This window comes from Geotrypetes seraphini, chromosome 3 (assembly GCF_902459505.1).
Source record: "Geotrypetes seraphini chromosome 3, aGeoSer1.1, whole genome shotgun sequence".
Lineage (NCBI taxonomy): Eukaryota > Metazoa > Chordata > Amphibia > Gymnophiona > Dermophiidae > Geotrypetes > Geotrypetes seraphini.
In genome coordinates this window covers 337,395,951-337,413,938 of record NC_047086.1, presented here as the reverse complement: position 1 = coordinate 337,413,938, position 17,988 = coordinate 337,395,951, and the positions used below count along the sequence as shown (strand labels likewise).

Genomic DNA, 17,988 nt, shown 5'->3' with positions numbered 1-17,988 from the left:
GACATCAAAAGAACAGGGCGCTGATACAGCGTACCCTGAACCAGTACATAATGACCCTCCGGATCCGAGATGACCCGGGACTGAACAAAAGGTACCGACTTATGAAGCAACAAAGCCACCCCGGCCTTACCCTTAGGTGAAGAAGCAGAATAACATTGCCCCACCCAGGACCGTCTCAGTTTACCATGTTCTGTCTCGGAAAGCTTAGTCTCCTGCAGGCCCACTATATCTGCCTGATGGCGAGCTAAATGCTGAAAAATCTTGGTTCTCTTAATCGGAGAGTTAATCCCAGACACATTCCACGTCACACAGCGCACTCCCCGTTTAGTTTTCATTCATAGAAAAAACCAAGACGTCCACAGAACAGAAGAATAGAGAACTCCTGCCGAGAGTCCCAGCCCACCTCCCGGCAGTCAAACATCCAGCACACACACAAATATGTCCCTCCAACAACCACACAGATCCAGACCCCTCACCCCTCCAACAAAATCCCCCAACTCCAACTCCCCCCCCAGACCCCAACGGTCCCACACCAGACCAGACCCCCCCTCCACCCTTCCCCCCTGCCCAACTCCCCTCTCCCAGTCCCCCCCTGACACCCCAATCCACCACTCCAGAAGAGGGTACTGCAAAAGGCCCTAAGTCCCTCCCCCCTTCAGCCTCCCAGTCAGAGACCAAGTGTTAAAGAGCAATGAGAAGAAAAGAAAAGAGCCAAGGGGCCAACACTGGAGATAATACAGAACCCCATGTGGATAGAGAAGCGAAAAGAAAGGAATAGGCAGAATCCCACCATGTCAGGAACCAGCAATAAACCAGAACAAAGAGCAAGAAAACAGTGATTAGAACAAAACATAAGTGACCCCCAAGAAGGAGCCACAACATGTGTAAAACCACCCTAATAGGAACCAGCATGTCCCAATGGGAACACCTCCAGTGCTCCACAGGTGTCCCCCCGCTCAGAGCAAGAAGAAGCCACAAGACACAGTCAGTCCATCAAGTGCTCGGCTCCAGATCCGGTACCACTGAAGAACTTGTGCCCGGGCTGCAGCACTAGTCTCAAAAAGAAATGGCTGACCATCATGAAGCACCCGGAGCTTGGCAGGAAATTGCAAGGTGAAACGCAGCTTTTTCTCAGTGAGTTGCTTGCAGATGGTCGAAAAACCCCGACAGAGAGATGCCACCTGTGCAGAATAGTCCTGGAAGATCAGGATACGCTGGTTCTGGAACTGTAAGTCCTTCTTTTGACGATAAGTGCGGAGGAGAAGCTCTTTGATAGTAAAATTGAGAATACAGAGGATCACCACGCGCGGTCTGGTCGTGCCCTCCTGCCTCCTGCCCAACTGGTGCGCTCGTTCAGTGCGTAAGGGGCCCAGACCCCACGTAGCCAGCAGCTCCTTTGTCAACCACACTTCCAGCGTAGGCAATAAATCGCCATCCGACACTGGGACCCCCACCAGACACAAATTATTTCGTCTGGAGCGGTTCTCCAGGTCCTCCATTTTCTCCTCACATTGCCCAACTTTGAGCCGCAATTGCTGGATTTCCGACTGCATCGTGGTGAGGGAGTCCTCCGCGGTGCTGACCCGCTGCTCGACCTCGGATACACGTGAATTGAACTCCGCCACCGTTGGTGAATAGCGTTGCTAATGACTCCTGCACTTTGTCCAAGCGCGTTCCCAGTGCTAGCACGACTGCCTCAGTGAGGCACGCGATCATATCCGCCCCAGCCGAATCAGCGGCATCTCCCGAGCCTGTCATTTTCCCTTCAATGCTGGGCCCTGATTTTGTGCGCTCACGCACTTTTTTTACCTGCCTTTGCGGCCATATCCACACTCCCTTTTTGCAAGAATTTGTCCATAAAGCCCCAGGGAAGCGGGAGGAGTCGCTCGGTAATGGATATATTCGCTGAATATAGTTCAGGGAGGCCAAAGCAGGGGAAGAACAGCGGAGCTCAGGGAAAACGCGTCTTCCCTGCTCTCTGCACGGCCACGCCCCCCTAGGACTGAAATTTAAAAACCCCGTTTCCGCCCCGTCTCTGCGAGCTCGGTCCTTGCAAACCATCTGATCCCATCTGCACAAGCCTCAGTTATGATTTTATATTGAATGTATTTTATTAAAGTATAAAAAGAAACAATATTCTGTACAATTGTCATTTTATAAATACAAATAATACAGAGCAAGGATCAACAAAACCCCTGTCTCCCCTCCCCTTCACATATATCCCCTCTACTATCAAGAAAACTAAATAAGCCAAATTATTACAGAATGCTACACAGAAATATCATGCTAACAGAATACCGCAGTCACACATAACAGAAATAGGGTTAGGGGAGGGCAACTGCCCCCCTGGTCAGAGAGAGCCCTAAGCCACTGCCTGGACTTTGCAGTCCCCAGTTATGTTTAACACCAGCTTTAGCAGGATATCTATTTCAAATCTGATATATTCTAATCACAAAATAGAAATAAAATTATTTGTTTCTACCTTTTGTTGTCTCTGGTTTCTGCTTTCATCTTCTTTTCACTCTCTTCCTTCCAGCGTCTGCCCTCTCTGTCTCTTCAATCCAGCATCTGCTCCTTCCATCTACTGTCTGACCTCTCCCCCTTCCATATGGTATTTGTCTTCTTTCTATGCCCCTCTCCCCTTTCCATCCAGCCTGTGCCCCGTCTCTCCTTTTTACATGATTCATTCCAGCTTCACTGCTCTCTTCATTTTTATCTGTCCTGCACCAGATCTAGCATCTTTGTCCCTCTCTATTTCTCTGCTGACCCCCTTCCCATCTCATTCCTGTCTCTCCCCTTCCCCTCTAATCACCCTGCCAGCTGTTTCCTTCCTTTTTCCTTCTCCCTTCTCTCCTCCCCCTGTCCAGCAGTAATTTTCTTCCCTTCCCTTTCCCTCCTCCCCTTTCAGCAGCATCTCTCCTTCTCTCTCCCTCCAGGTCCAGTAGCAGCTGTCCCTTTTATTTCCCTTGCCCAGCAGCTTCCCAGACTCCTTTCCCTCCTCCCATCCCAACAGCATCTCTCCTTATCCTTCCCTTCCAGTAGCAGCTGTCCCTTTTTTTTTTTTTTTAACCATGCCCAGCAGTTTCCCAGCCTCTAACAGTGGTTTTCTCCCCTCCCAGCAGCTCTCCTTACTTGCCAGTGCAGCGATTCAGGAAGGCAGCCTCAGGTCCTTTGATGGGTCGCGCCGGTTCTGAGGAAAGAGAAAGTTGCATCATCAGAGGTGGCCACGACTCAGCAAAAACCCCAAGGCTGCCTTCCTGAATCGCTGCGCTGGTAAGTAAGGAGAGCTGCTGGGAGGGGAGAAAGCCACTGTTGGAGCCTCCTCATGATCTCTCTGGCCCTGTGCGGACTTCAGCTTGTCGATCTTGCCAGCCCTGTGCAGTCCGGCAGGAAATTGCAGATGTCAATCTCGCTGGTCCTGTGCAGACCGGCAGGAATTTTCTGCGGACTGGCACCGGTCCACGGACCGGCGGTTGAAGAACAGTGCCCTAGACCACAGTTCTTCAACCGCCGGTCCGTGGACTGGTGCTGGTCCGCAAAAAAATCTTGCTGGTCCGCGAAAGATTCGGGTCCCCGCCGCAGCAAAAGGTGCCGGCGTCAGCTGACGTGCAACTTCCTGTTGCCATCGATATGCTGGCACTCCTGCTTTCCACCACCGACTCCTGCCGCGTATGTCTCTGCACCCCCAGACAAGCAGCGGCAGCTCTGTGTGCTTTTAACTTCGGTACACAGCTGCCCCTAAGCAGTATTTTAGCGCGGTTTCATGAGGCAGCCTCGGGACGTTTGGTAGGCCGGCCCACATTGCATCATCAAAGCGGGCCGACCTACCAAAGGCCCCGAGGCTGCCTTGTGAAACCGCGGCTAAAATACTGCTTAGGGGCAGCTGTGTGCCGAAGTTAAAAGCACACAGAGCTGCCGCTAGCCTACATAGAGGAAACATTTCCTGGAGAGGGAAGGGAGTAGAGGTGCTCCTGGACAAGGGAGGGGGAATGGGCTACTGCTGATAGGGGAGAAGGGAAAGGGAAGAGACGAGAATTACTGTTGGATAAGGGGAGGAGGAAAGGGATACTCCTGGACAAGGGAGGCAAAGGGGGTACTGCTTACAGGGGAGAAGGGAAAGGGAAGGGATGAGAGTTACTGTTGGATTAGGGGAGGAAGAAAGGGAGAAGGTACTGCTGGACAGGGGAGGAGGAACATTGGAAGGAAACAGCTGACAGGGAGATTAGAGGAGGGGAAGGAGTCAGGATGGAATGGAGAGATCAGATGAGGGAAAGGGAGATACAGAGGAATGACAAAGTAGAGAGAGATTGATGCTGTAAAGAGGGGTAAGATGAAAAATAAGGAAAGAAGGACAAAGATGCTAGATCTGGTGTAGGAGAGAAGGGCATAGAAAGAACGCAGATACCATATGGGAGGGGGAGGGTAGAGGGCAGACAGTGGATGGAAGAGGCAGATGCTGGATTGAAGAGACAGAGGGCAGACACTGGATGGAAGAGAGTGAAAAGACGATGAAAGCAGAAACCAGAGATGAGAAAAGGTGGAAAAAAATAATTTTATTTCTGTCTTGTGATTAGAATATATCAGATTTAAAATATGTATCCTGCTAGAGCTGATGTTAGACATAACTGGGGAGTGCAAAGCCCAGGCAGTGCGTCTTTAGCTTCCAGCTAGAGAGTTGCGCGGGGACAGAAATCCCACCCGTCCCCGCCAAAGTCTCACCCATCCCCATGAGGACTCCCACCTGCCCCTACCCGTCCCCGTGAGGAATCCCTCTGTCCCTACCCGTCCCCGCCCGGAATCCCTTACGTCCCCGCCTGTCCCTATAAACTTCAGAAATAGTTATTTCAGTTAATTATGCTACTGAATTAAAGGCTCTGGTAGAAACCCATTTACAAATAAGCAAAAAGACTTTATTAATTTGGAAATATTAATTGGGAAGAATACATACTTTGTAAATGGGTTTCTACCAGAGCCTCTAATGTTTATAAATTTTTATCAATACAACTAATATACTACTTTATCCTGAAGCAAAAAAAAAAAAGAAAAAGAATTTTTTTCCTACCTTTGTTGCCTGGTTTCTGCTTTCCTCATGTTCTCATTCAGTTCCTTCCATCCACTGTCTCTCTTCTCTCTGTGTCTTCCATTTGCTCTGTTACTGTGCCTCTCCCTTTTTTCCCCCTTCCAAATTGGTCTGGCACCCATCTTCTTCCCTCCGCTCCCCCCATAGTCTGGCATCTCTGTCTTCTTCCCTGCCAGCGTCTTCTCCCCATTTCCTTTCAGCGTGCTTTTCCCTTCCCATCTTCCCCATGTCCTGTCAGCATCCTTCCCCCCCTCTGTCTTCCACATGTGCTTTCAGTGTCCTTCTCCCCCCTCTCTTCCCCATGTCTTTCAGCGTCCTTCTCCCCCCTCTCTTCCCCATGTCCTTTCAACGTCCTTCTTCCCCCTTTGTCTTCCCCATGTCCTTTCAGCGTCCTTCTCCCCCCTTTGTCTTCCCCATGTCCTTTCAGCGTCCTTCTCTCCCCTTTGTTTTCCCCATGTCCTTTCAGCGTCCTTCTCCCCCTTTGTCTTCCCCATGTCCTTTCAGCATCCTTCTCCCCCCTTTGTCTTCCCCATGTCCTTCCTGCGTCCTTCTCCCCCCTTTGTCTTCCCCATGTCCTTCCAGCGTCCTTCTCCCCCCTTTGTCTTCCCCATGTCCTTCCAGCGTCCTTATCTCCCCCTTTGTCTTCCCCATGTCCTTACAGCGTCCTTCTCCCCCCCTCCCATCTTCCCCATGTCCTTTCAGCGTCCTTCTCCACCCCTTTGTCTTCCCCAGTGCTTTCAGTGTCATTCTTCTCCCCTCAGTTTTACACATTTCCCTTAAGCGTCTTTTCTTCTTCACTCCACCTTTCCTCCCTTTCTCCCTCCCTGCCTCTTACCTTTGTGGCGCTTCCCCACCCGACCGACAACAGATCAGGCCCGGTCCGATAAACCTCCCTGCCCTGTAGCCGCAAATCTAAATTACCTTCTCACAGCAGCTGGAGTATTGAAGCTGTTGTAAGAAGGTAATTTAGATTTGCAGCTACAGGGCAGGGAGGTTTGTCAGCCAGGCCTGTTGTCGATTGGTCAGGGGAAGCGCCACAAAGATTAGGGGACCTGACCGGCTGTGCACACTCCCCCCATGGCTGCACCCGGGGCGGACCGCCCCCCCCCCCTCCCCCCTTTGGTATGCCACTGCCTTTTCCCTACCTGCCCTGCCACACACAGCTGACCGGAAGTCTTCCCGATATCAGTGCTGACGTCGGAGGAAGGGAGGGTTTTGGGTTTTAAAAAAATTTCAGTCTTATTAGTTTTTCGGTCCATGAAATAATTATTTTATTTCTGCCGGTCCATAGGTGTAAAAAGGTTGAAGAACACTGCCCTAGACAACACCCCTGTAAAATTTGGTTGGATTTCAAGGGGGTCGAGCATGGGCTCCTTGTCCACTTGACATAGAATGACCCCACAGCAGGTTCTTTCTCCATAGCTGTTTTCCAATTGTTATGTTGCATTGTTCTTATTCTTGTCTTTTGAGTTAGAGCAGAGTAAAATTGTTTTTTGTATGTGAGGAGATTCCCCGTTTCCCATCCTCCTTTGTCTTCTGTTTCAGTGGAGATACCGCATTTTTTGCTCCATAAAACACACTTTTTTCTTCTCAAAGAGTGGGTGGAAATAAGGGTGCGTCTTATGGAGCAAATATACCCCTCCCCCTGGGTACCTTTAAATTGTGCTGGTCCAGCGGTTTATCGGCAGGAGGGCGCTTTCTGCGCTTCTGCTCCTCCCGCACTGGATGGCTGCCTCCTGAGTCCTCATGTTGGGGCCAAAGTAAGAGCAAGCTTTTCGCGCTCCTGCCTAGGCGCTGCTTCCTGGATGGCTGCCGTCAGTTCTTGTGGGACTCGTGAGAACTGACAGCAGCCATTCAGGAAGTGGCATGGACCTAGGCAGGAGCGCGAAAAGTTTGCTCTTGCTTTGTGCGCCACTGGCCCTGAGGACTCAGGAGGCAGCCGTCCAGCGAGGGAGGTGATACACTGCTGGACCAGCACAATTTAAAGGTGCCGGGGGGAGGGGCAGCTGGGACTAAATTTAAAGGTAATGGGGGCTGAGACTGCCTAGGGGCTGGGACTGCCTGCCTTAGACCTGCCCTGTAGATCCCCCGACAAGGGATCAGGCAATACTGGACCTGATACTTACCAATGGAGAAAGTGTCACAGAGGTCTCGGTGGGCGACACATTGGCCTCCAGTGACCACAACATGGTATGGTTCAATATCAGGAAAGGTTTCACTAAATCTACTACACTAACCAAAGTCCTCAAATTCAAGGACACAAATTTCAAAGAAATGGGAGACTTCGTTCACCAGGCGCTACAAAGCCAAGAAGAAACCGATAACGTGGAAGACATGTGGTCGACTTTGAAAGCAACCATACAAGAAGCAACAAACCGCTATGTAAAATCAGTAAGTAAACGGCGAAGGAACAATAAGCCACAGTGGTTTACTGCGGAGATCTCAGACCTGATCAAGGAGAAGAAAAAAGTATTCATCTCTTACAAACAATCAGGGAAGCAGGACTCTAGAGCAGACTACCTGGCCAAATCAAAAGCCGTCAAAACAGCAGTCAGGGAGGCTAAATTCCTCATGGAGGAGTCTCTAGCAAAGAACATCCAGAAGGGAGATAAATCCTTCTTCAGGTATATCAGTGATAGAAGAAAAAACTCAGGCGGGATTGTACGTCTTAGGAAACCAGACGGAGACTATGTGGAAAAGGATTCGGAAAAAGCCCAACTATTAAATGAATACTTCTGCTCAGTCTTCACCCGAGAAGCGCCAGGGCTCGGCCCTCAGCTACAGACAAGGGTTGGCTCAGTTGACCCGTTTAGTAACTTTGAGTTTACGCCCAGCAGTGTCTACGGTGAGCTGTCAAGGCTCAAGGTTAGCAAGGCAATGGGGCCGGACAACCTGCACCCCAGGGTGCTTAGGGAGCTGAGTGATGTCTTGGCGGAGCCACTGTCCGCGCTCTTCAACCTCTCCCTTAGTACAGGCAGCGTCCCGTTGGACTGGAGGACGGCTAACGTCATTCCACTCCACAAGAAAGGCTCAAAGATGGAGACAGCAAACTACAGACCAGTGAGTCTAACATCGATAGTGAGCAAACTAATGGAAACTCTAATCAAACACCAATTAGATAAGATCCTGGATGAGGAGAATCTACGGGATCCCCGACAACATGGATTTACTAAGGGGAGATCCTGGCAATCCAACCTGATCAGCTTCTTTGACTGGGTAACGGGGAAGCTGGATATTGGGGAGTCCCTGGACATCGTGTACCTGGACTTTAGCAAAGCATTCGATAGCGTACCACATCGCAGGTTACTGAGTAAGATGAGTTCTATAGGATTAGGTGACACATTGACAAAATGGGTTGGGAGCTGGCTTGGAGGTAGGCTCCAAAGGGTGGTGGTGAACGGCACCCCCTCCGAAATGACGGAGGTGATTAGTGGAGTACCACAGGGCTCAGTCTTGGGCCCAATCCTATTCAACATCTTTATAAGAGACTTGGCAGAAGGGCTTCGAGGTAAAATAACATTATTCGCCGATGACGCCAAACTGAGTAATGTAGTGGGCAAATGCACAACAGACGAAGATTCAGTGCCCGACAACATGATGCACGACCTACTCCTACTAGAGCGATGGTCTAGGACATGGCAACTCAACTTCAATGCCAAAAAATGCAAAGTTATGCACCTGGGCAGCCAGAATCCATGCAAGTCTTATACCCTTAATGGCGAGATCCTAGCAAAAACGGTAGCAGAACGAGACTTGGGGGTAATCGTCAGTGAGGACATGAAGTCTGCCAATCAAGTGGAGCAGGCTTCGTCCAAGGCAAGACAAATCATGGGCTGCATACGAAGGGGTTTCGTCAGTCGTAAGGCGGAAGTCATTATGCCATTGTATAGATCCATGGTGAGGCCCCACCTGGAATACTGTGTGCAATTCTGGAGGCCGCATTATCGCAAGGATGTGCTGAGACTGGAGTCGGTGCAAAGAATGGCCACCCGGATGGTCTCGGGACTCAAGGATCTACCATACGAAAAACGGCTTGACAAATTACAGCTATACTCGCTCGAGGAGCGCAGAGAGAGGGGGGACATGATCGAGACGTTCAAGTATCTTACTGGCTGCATCGAGGCGGAGGAAGATATCTTCTTTTTCAAGGGTCCCACGACAACAAGAGGGCATCCGTTGAAAATCAGGGGCGGGAAACTACGAGGTGACACCAGGAAATTCTTTTTCACTGAAAGAGTGGTTGATCGCTGGAATAGTCTTCCACTACAGGTGATTGAGGCCAGCAGCGTGCCTGATTTTAATGCCAAATGGGATCGGCACATGGGATCTATTCACAGGGCAAAGGTAGGGGAGGGACATTAAGGTGGGCAGACTAGATGGGCCGTGGGCCCTTATCTGCCGTCTATTTCTATGTTTCTATGTACTCTGTCCTGGCCTACCACTAGACCACCAGAGGGGGGACAGGGCAGGGCGGGGGGACAATGTGCAGAGCCTGGCAGAGAGTGAGGGGGGCAGGGTGCTGAGCCTGGTATATATGAGTACACAATTTGGTTCAGAATGTTTTTTCTTGTTTTCTTCCTCTAAATATAGGGTGTGTCTTATGGTGTGAAAAATACAGTAAATTGCTTTGGAACTTAGTTGGAGGGTGCACTGGGCTCTGCCTCCATATGGGAGGTGCTCATACCTGTAAGTATTCTCACTTTGTAAGACAAGTTTGCGGAAATAGAGTGATCACTACTTATATGGGATCTGTAGTAGATTAACAGAAAGAAGATTATTCTGGTAAGAACCTAATCTTTCAATAACATACTTATATACTGTTGTTTTTCAAATTGCAGTATTATGGACTACAAATATTGGAAACTGTGATAAAATCAAGATGGAAGATTTTACCAAGAAACCAGTGTGAAGGTAGAACATTCTGAAGTTCTATATATGTATGATGTATATGAAATAGTAAAAATACTTCTTTCTCATTAAGTAGATGTGATTTTATATACATATGTACTCAAGCACTACAACTTGACAACTTTGTGTATATGCTTAGGAATAGAGTTAACAAGTCTTTGCATCTGGTTTAGTGTTCATAAACTCGCATAAATCTGTTGGTATTTCAGGACACATATTCATTGTGGATATGATTTGCATGTTTCATTACCACTGAATGCATGTATGCATAAACTGAGTTGGCATATATTGTAACCACACTGCAGCCCTAGGACGGGGCTCAGCAGCCCTCTCAGTGGCTACATACAAAAAGTGCACCGGCGTGTGACCAGGACTGGAGTCACCCTGCAGGTTTTCCACAGAACTTAATCAAAAGCCCAAACACAGTGGTAAGGATGGCAATAATGCAAAATTTACTTGTCAAAAATATAAAAGTCAGAATGTCATAAAGTTCAAAGAAACAAACAAATTGTTCAAACTGGAAACAAAATAAGGCCAGAGGAAAATTATGGCAACCTTCAGGATTTGTATTCCTTTTGAAACATGTCTCTCTGTGACTTGCACTCTCACAGAGCAGCTTTACACTATAACTTTCTTTTCTCGCAAGTCTGCTCCTCAGCAGAACTCAAGTAAGTTCATAGCATTCAAAACAGTTCCCAGAAATATTCTTGTTCACTGCAAACACAAATAAAAATGAAGTCTCCAGCCCAAAACTGTAGCAGGGCTGGGTAAAGAGGAGTCCATTAAGTTTGCCTTCAAAAGCACACAAGACGGCTTTCAAAATTCCCACCCGGTTATTGGCAAACTTCTCCCCACTCACTCTTAGCTTATAAAACAGTTGTCCAGTACAGAAAAGACTTTGTCAGTGACTAGGAGCAGGAAAAGGAACCTAGCCACAAAAATAAGAAAAAAACCCCGCACAGGTTCAGATCAGGCTTGGAAACAGGAGCTGCCAATTCTCTTGGCTTTCTTTGCAGCTTTGCCTCACACACTCTGACTTGTGCTGCCAATGGGGTTGTGGACCCCAGCCTCTTCCACACCCAGGTCTAAGGTATTACCCTAGCTTGCCAGAAACACCTTACTTAGGAAAAACCTCTTGTCTTTCTTCACACCACCTTCCTATCTCAGTGCAAACTACAGCCTTTTAATGGGGAGGAGCCACGCCCTGCTCTAACTGAGCGATTTCACCTGGGCTCCTCTTTGGCTCCCCCAGTGGGCATTAATGAAAACACAGGGACCAAGTCAGGCACGGAGCCTGACTGGTCACAATATGCACTGTGGTTATCCTGAAAACATGACTGACTTGTAGGGTCAGGAGGAGAGGTTTGGAATGTGTCTTATCCTTATTGGAATGTGGCAAGTTAATTGTAATTTATAAATACTTGTAAATGGATAAGTAAATATTTATATATTAACTTTCCTAGCCCAAAGTAGTGTGCATGGAATTCTGCATTTCCCTAGCAACAGCAGCAGATGAATCCAGAGACCAATGGGATAGCCCACATCTACCAGCAGGCGGAGATAGAGAAACTGATTAACAGGTGGTCCTATTGGCTGGCACTCCTCCTGTTTATCCAGTATGCTCTATCTCCCAGCAGGGGTCGGATCGCTATTCTATTAGCTCCTGGATTCTGGCTGTGTCTGGAACCTTCTTTTCTCCTGTTGAGTTTTTTCTCTTCAGTGAGCTAACAATTCTATTTCTTCTGTTGAGGTTCTCTCTTCCTCCTGTTGAGGTCTCTGTTCAGTGAGACAGGGGTGTTCGGCTGAACGGTGCCGGCTTTAGAGGTTACACCTGGGCCCCCCCAGGTCACTGCCTCATTCTCCCTCCATTATAGAGGGTCTGCCTTAGTTCCCCTTTTTTTTTTTTCTTCCCTTATTAAAAAAAAAAAAGGGGACACTGCAGTTACTTTTCTGCCCTGCACATGCTCGGCAATGGCATTTGGGCTTCTGCTGACCCTAATCACGAGGTTGTGAGTATGAGTTTATTTCTTCTGGTGTTTTAACTACGGGACACTTATTTTGTTAAGCGCTGAGTTTTTCTTTTTGGCGCGGTGGAATTGGATTTCTCGGGGTTGCATCTGTGAAGGGCTTCTCTCAATTGAGGGAACCTGTGCTTTCCCGCGCATTTGGGGTGCGAGCTTCCTTTCCTTCCCTGGCGATGGTGCTGCTGCGTTTGTCGGTTTCTGGGGCTCCCTCTGTTCAGCAGTATAGCGGCCAGGGGGGGTGGCGCGTACTTAGACAGCTCCCGGTGTTGCCTTGGAGCGCTGCATGTTTGCGCGGCTCTCGGGGTGGTGAGGAAGGCTCCCGATATGTTCTTCTGAGAATGTCCGGAAGCAGGGGCTTTGTAGAGCGCATGTGGCCTGCAGGGGTTCTCCAACGCTGTTGAGACCCAACCGCCTTTCATACGTCTCCTCCCCCGGGGTGTATTTTATTCAATCATGGTGAGCCTCAGCTGTGTGTTGCTATGTCAGCACGTGCCTCCTGGACTGTTTTCTGCAGTGCTGTTTTCGGTGCCGGCCTATTTTGGCGCGAAACTGTCGCGTGTTTGAGTCTCCTGCACCGCATCGTTCAGAGGGTTGTGTTGTGTAGCTGGCTGTCTCGGAGCGTGCCGCGGCTTATCCCTTTACGGGGTCATCTGAGTTGGTGCAGTTGCCACAGCTTTGTTCGATGTTACAGTGGTTAAGTTTGGTGTGTATATGTGTTCCCCCAGCTTCTCTTGCAGAGCGGCGGCCTTTTGTTCTTGGGCCTGCTTTGTTCTATCTCCAGGCACTTTCACATGTGATTCTGCCCTGGGTTTGCCGCCTGTACTCGGTTCTTCTCCAGAATGGGTTGGTAGGCGGCACAGCGAAGTGGGGGGGGGGCAGAGAGTGCCCGCGTTTCATTCGGGTGGTTCTTTCTCTCTCTAGGGGTCCCTGACTAGTGGGACTGTGTGTGTGTGGCGATTTCCCTGATCTTTCTGCCTATGGGCAGTGCTGCGTGTGTCTGGTAGTGCTGCGGAACTGCTTTATGTCCCTATGGTGCGGTTCTAAGGGCATGAGCCGCCTTGGTTACTGTGGAAAAAAAACAAAACGCCTAAACAAGGTGCCCTTTGGGGGCGGTTGGTTTTTGGAGCACCTTGCATGCAGTTTAAGTTACTGCAGGCTGCCGCAGTTTCCTATTGTTTTTCAGTCTTCCGTCTTGGTCATTGCTACATTGCGAGTATAGTTGGTTTTCAGGAGTGTTCCTTTCTTCTTTGCTGAAATTGTGATTGTCCTCCAGCATGTTTTATGACCGCTGCTGCTTCCACTGTCAGCTCTTTCAGCTTTTTCATGGACAGGGAGCTGTCATATGGGCAGGTCACGACGCTTTTGTCTGATACCTGTTAAGTTGCTGTTGTTTTCCAAAGGGCGGTAGATACAGCATCTTGATTGCATCTAGTACGTATTCCCTTTAAAGGCCATACGTATTTCGCTCACGTTGCATGGAGTTAATACTGTTTTCATGGGTTACATTACGAACCTTGATATTTTTTTTTTCCTAGGAGAATTTCTTTCTTCTTCCAGTTCCTACGGTGCTCATCCTGCCGTTTACTGACCTTCTGAGGGGATCTTGACTTCTTCCAAGGCCTCGTCAGGCTTTCTCATGAGGGAGTAGTCGCTATACTGTCAGGTCAGGGGGCTGTCCACATTTTTCAGGATGCTTGCACCTTTGTATCCTCCTCAGGTGTCCAGTTCGTTCATGGAGTCTCTCTGTTTTGTGTTTCTCTTTGAAGTGTTACTGGTCCTCAGGACGGTTCTTGTAGTTCTTAGGGAACCACTTACTGCATGGTGGCCAAGACGGGGGCATTGGGCAGGCTGGATCCCATTCTGCTGCATTAGTTTCTCAAGGTTGCACATTTCTGCTGACAACCTGGGAGTATATTTACATTTTCTCTATGGACTCCGAATCGGCACTAGGTTTGCATGCCTCTCTTGGAGCGGCGCTTTCGGTTTTGGCACATGCCATTTCGCCTACCCAAGGATTCACGAATGTTTTAGATGATGTGGGGGTTGCACCATTTTGGCGCTACTAGGCGATTCATCTAATTTCTTCTTGACTGCCTGCTTGATTTGGACGACTTCCAGTCGATCCATTTGACTGACACGAAAAGGGTGGTTTCCTTTCCTCAGTTCTTTACACGTGCATCTTCGAATTTGCAGTGCTCTTTTCTCCTGTACTATTTATAGGTATATCGGGATGATGTTTGTATTCATATAGGAGAGACATGTGTTTCTTTCCGGAGACTTGGGCGTGAGGTCTCGGTCTCAGATTGGCATTCTTCTTCGCTTCCCATGACCGAATGAATGGGATTCTGTACAGGTTCTAGGATCCATATTGCTGACTCCACTGGGAACTTCGGCTTGCTTTTCCCTTCTAACGCTACGGCAGTCGCTTTGGTTCCGGTGGTTCCCGGTATCTCAGGGCTCCAATTATTTGGTATGCTCCTCCTGCATCGCTCTGTATGTTTGGTGGCTCAGCGAAATTTCTCTTTTCAAGGCATGCCTCGGTCTTTGCTGCACTAGCTCATGACCACCGACCATTCCGGGCTGTCGGGTTGGGGGACTCGATGGCTTCCATCCTCAGCTCCAGGAGTCTGGTCTTCAGTACTTGTTCATTCTTCTACTCTTGAGCAGGATCAGGCTACCTTTCTGGATCTTCAGATCATTCTTCCGGAATGCCGCTGAGGTCCTTTTGGTCAGTATTAGGATAGGGGTATTTCTCTACAGCTTGGGCAGTAGGTGTTGTACTCAGTTGGCAGGTGAAGTTGTTCTGCTTCAATGGGTGTACTTTCATCTTCATCTTCTGTTGGCAGATCCTTTTATGGATCAGGATGTGAGTTTGGCTAGACTTTCTCTCTGCGGAATCTGAGCATGGCCCAATTCTTGTATGTTACAGTGTACAGCGCTGTGTGCGCTCGGGAAAGTGTGCATGTTAGTAATACTGTAATCTTCTGCATCCTGGATGTTGAGATTTGTGGCTCAGGCATTCTAGCTCTTTTTATGGACGTGAGATCACCTGGAACTAGACCTCATGGCCTCGTCTCTCAATTCAAAGCTTCCTAGCTTCTTCGGCGGACCCAGGGAGTGGGAGTTAGAGGGGGTTGCTGCGTGGCTCCTTTTTGCCTCTGCCTTCTCCTTTTCAGTGTTTTCCGCTGGCTGATGATGGCTTGGATTTGCCATCTCGAGTTCACCTTCCGGGCACAGTATTTGTAGAATCTTTGGATTGGCGGCGCCATCCTTACTATGTGGATTTGATGAGTCTTTCGACAGCCGGACTAAGAAGTTTCCTGGTATCTCCGGCTTTGCTCACCTAGGGTCCGATCTACATGGATATTTGTACTACTTTAGTATTACGACCTAGCTTTTTGGAAAGGTCTTGGCTGACGTGTAAAGGTTATGCGAAGCAGGTTGTTTCTTCTTTTATCCAGTTGCTACGGATGTCTTCTCCTGTGGCTTCTGCTTCCTTTTGGAGGTTTTTCCTTTCTTGGGTGCTTCTTAGCGTTTGAACCACTCCAGAGTTCCTTTTTGGGCACGAGTGTATTGCCGAGGGCTTAGCGTTCAATTCCCTTCAGCTTCTAGTACCATTCTTGGCTTGTTACGAGGGCTAGGTATATTGCTCTTCGCTTACTTCTAAGCTTCATGTGGTTCAGTTCCTACACAGAGTGCGGTATATTCATGCACCTCTTGGAAAGCACGGTTTGGAGTACAATCTTCACGTACTTCTTCTCAGTTTACTGAAGGCTTCATTTCATCCTTGTCTTTTGGGACTCTGAAGGGCTGTGTCGTTGAACACGGGATTTCTTGTGGCCATGGCTTCAGCTCTGCGGTTTTCTATGTTGCAGGCCTTGTTCAACGGGGATTCCTATTTCTGATTTCCGAAATATGGGGTATCAGTTTAGATGGTACCACTATTTCCTTCTAGGGTGGTGTCATCCTTTCTTTTATGTCACGCTCACTTTTCATTCCTTCTTCCTGGGAGGAGAACTTGGGAGCAGTGTTTTTATTCACTGCATTTTTTGGTATGTACGTAGCGTTCTCTGCGAGCTCGGTTTCTAATGACTTTTAGTTGTCTATATCTCCTTTTTGTATTCTTCAAGGGACGCCTCAAATGTATGGCGGTGTCCAAAGCCTCCATCGCTCGATGGGTCCAGAAGGACATTCTTTATACTTGCTTGCTGGCAGGGAAGCGGTTGGCGAAAGAACTTCATGACCATTCCGCCGGAGCAATGGCTACTTCTTGGGCTCGGCCCAGAGGTTTTTTCCTTGGAGGAGATTTGTCTCATGGCTACTTGGTCTTCCGAGAGTGCTTTCTCTCCGCATTTCTGCTTGGATGTGGGCGCATGCGTTAGGGGCGTTTTGTGCTTCAGTTGTTGCGGAGGCGGCGTTTGCTTCCCTCCCAGATTGAGGATTGCTTTGCTACATCCCATTGGTCTCTGGATTCATCTGCTGCTGTTGCTAGGAAAGGAAAAATTATGTTCTTACCTGTTAATTTTCTTTCCCTTAGACGCAGCAGATGAATCCAGAGCCCCACCCTTTCTGGTTATTGTCTCTCGGTTTTCTATTTTGCAACTTTCGCAGTTTGTTATTATGGCGGGTTGTTTTCTGTATTTATTGCATTTTGAGATTTGTTATGGGAAATAAGTTTTTTACATGCTATGCCTATTGATGGTTACGGATGCTTGGGCAAGGAGCTATACTGGATAAACAGGAGGAGTGCCAGCCAATAGGACCACCTGTTAATCAGTTTATCTCCGCCTGCTGGTAGATGTGGGCTATCCCATTAGTCTCTGAATTCATATGCTGCGTCTAAGGGAAAGAAAATTAACAGATAAGAACATAATTTTTCCATGCTTTACAAAATTCAGTGCAGATACTGGCTGTAGAGGAGGGAGTGAACTGCTTCACAGTGGGTCACTCCTCCTTCTGTGCCAGCTTAGAACCGACTGTTTGTTTGGACCGTAGTCTCGCGTGTGCATAATTCCACAAGGAGTAAACTTTGTGCTTACATTTTACCTGTCTGAACTGGTCTTGCAGAATTATCCTGCCAGCAGTTGGAGACAACAACTTTCTTAAATTTTTTTTTAAACTGATGCCACTGTTATAAGGAATAGTGCAAAAGTCTAATTTGCCTGTCCAACTAATAATGGCATGTTGCAGTGGCGTACCAAGGGGGGGGGCGGGAGGGGCGGTCCGCCCCGCCCCGGGTGCCAGCCCTGAAGGGGTGCTCCCGGCCTTGCCGTTCAGTCCCCCCACGCCCCCGAAGGACCGCTCGCCCCACTGACCTTCCTGCACCACCTGTGAAGCAGCAAGCAGCAGGATCGCGAGGTCAGCTATCCCTGAGCTGCTTGGGCGCTGCTTCCTGCGCCGCGGTCCCGCCCCTCCTCTGACGTCAGAGGAGGGGCGGGACCGCGGCGCAGGAAGCAGTGCCTAAGCAGCGCAGGGATAGCTGACGTCGCGATCCTGCTGCGGCTGCTTCATAGGTGGTGCAGGAAGGTCAGTGGGGCGAGCGGTCCTTCGGGGGTGGTGGGGACTGAACGGCAAGGCCGGGAGCATAGGTAGTGCTGCTTCATAGGTGGTGCGGGGAAGCCAGGGGGGCGAGCGGTCCTTCAGGGTGGGGCGGGTAGGCATTCAAGGGGGAGGGGGGTGACAGGCAGGCAGGCCTTCAAGGGGGGGGCAGGCCATCGGGGGTGTGTGCAGACCTTCAAGGGGAAGGGACAGGCCTTCAAGGGGGGGGCAGGCAGGCCTTCAAGGGGGGACAGGTCTACAAGGGGGTGGACAGGCCTACAAGGGGGTGGGACAGGCCTTCAGGGGGGGTGCAGGACTTCAGGGGAGGTGCAGGCCTTCAAGGGGGGGACAGGCAGGCAGGCCTACAAGGGGGGGGGGGACAGGCCTACAAGGGGGTGGGACAGGCCTTCAAGGGGGGGACAGGCCTTCAGGGGGGTG

General features: G+C 49.4%; 1 protein-coding gene across 5 annotated transcripts in view; it reads left to right on the top strand.

Moving 5' to 3' along the window:
- XPO1 (exportin 1) overlaps positions 1 to 17,988 on the top strand; it is a 555,220-nt gene that overhangs the window by 37,297 nt on the left and 499,935 nt on the right. For all 5 annotated transcript variants that reach the window (XM_033936440.1, XM_033936441.1, XM_033936437.1 and 2 more), the window contains exon 4: positions 9,919 to 9,991. In XM_033936440.1, coding sequence (XP_033792331.1) covers positions 9,919 to 9,991 — 73 coding nt within the window. The remainder of the gene's footprint in view (positions 1 to 9,918; positions 9,992 to 17,988) is intronic.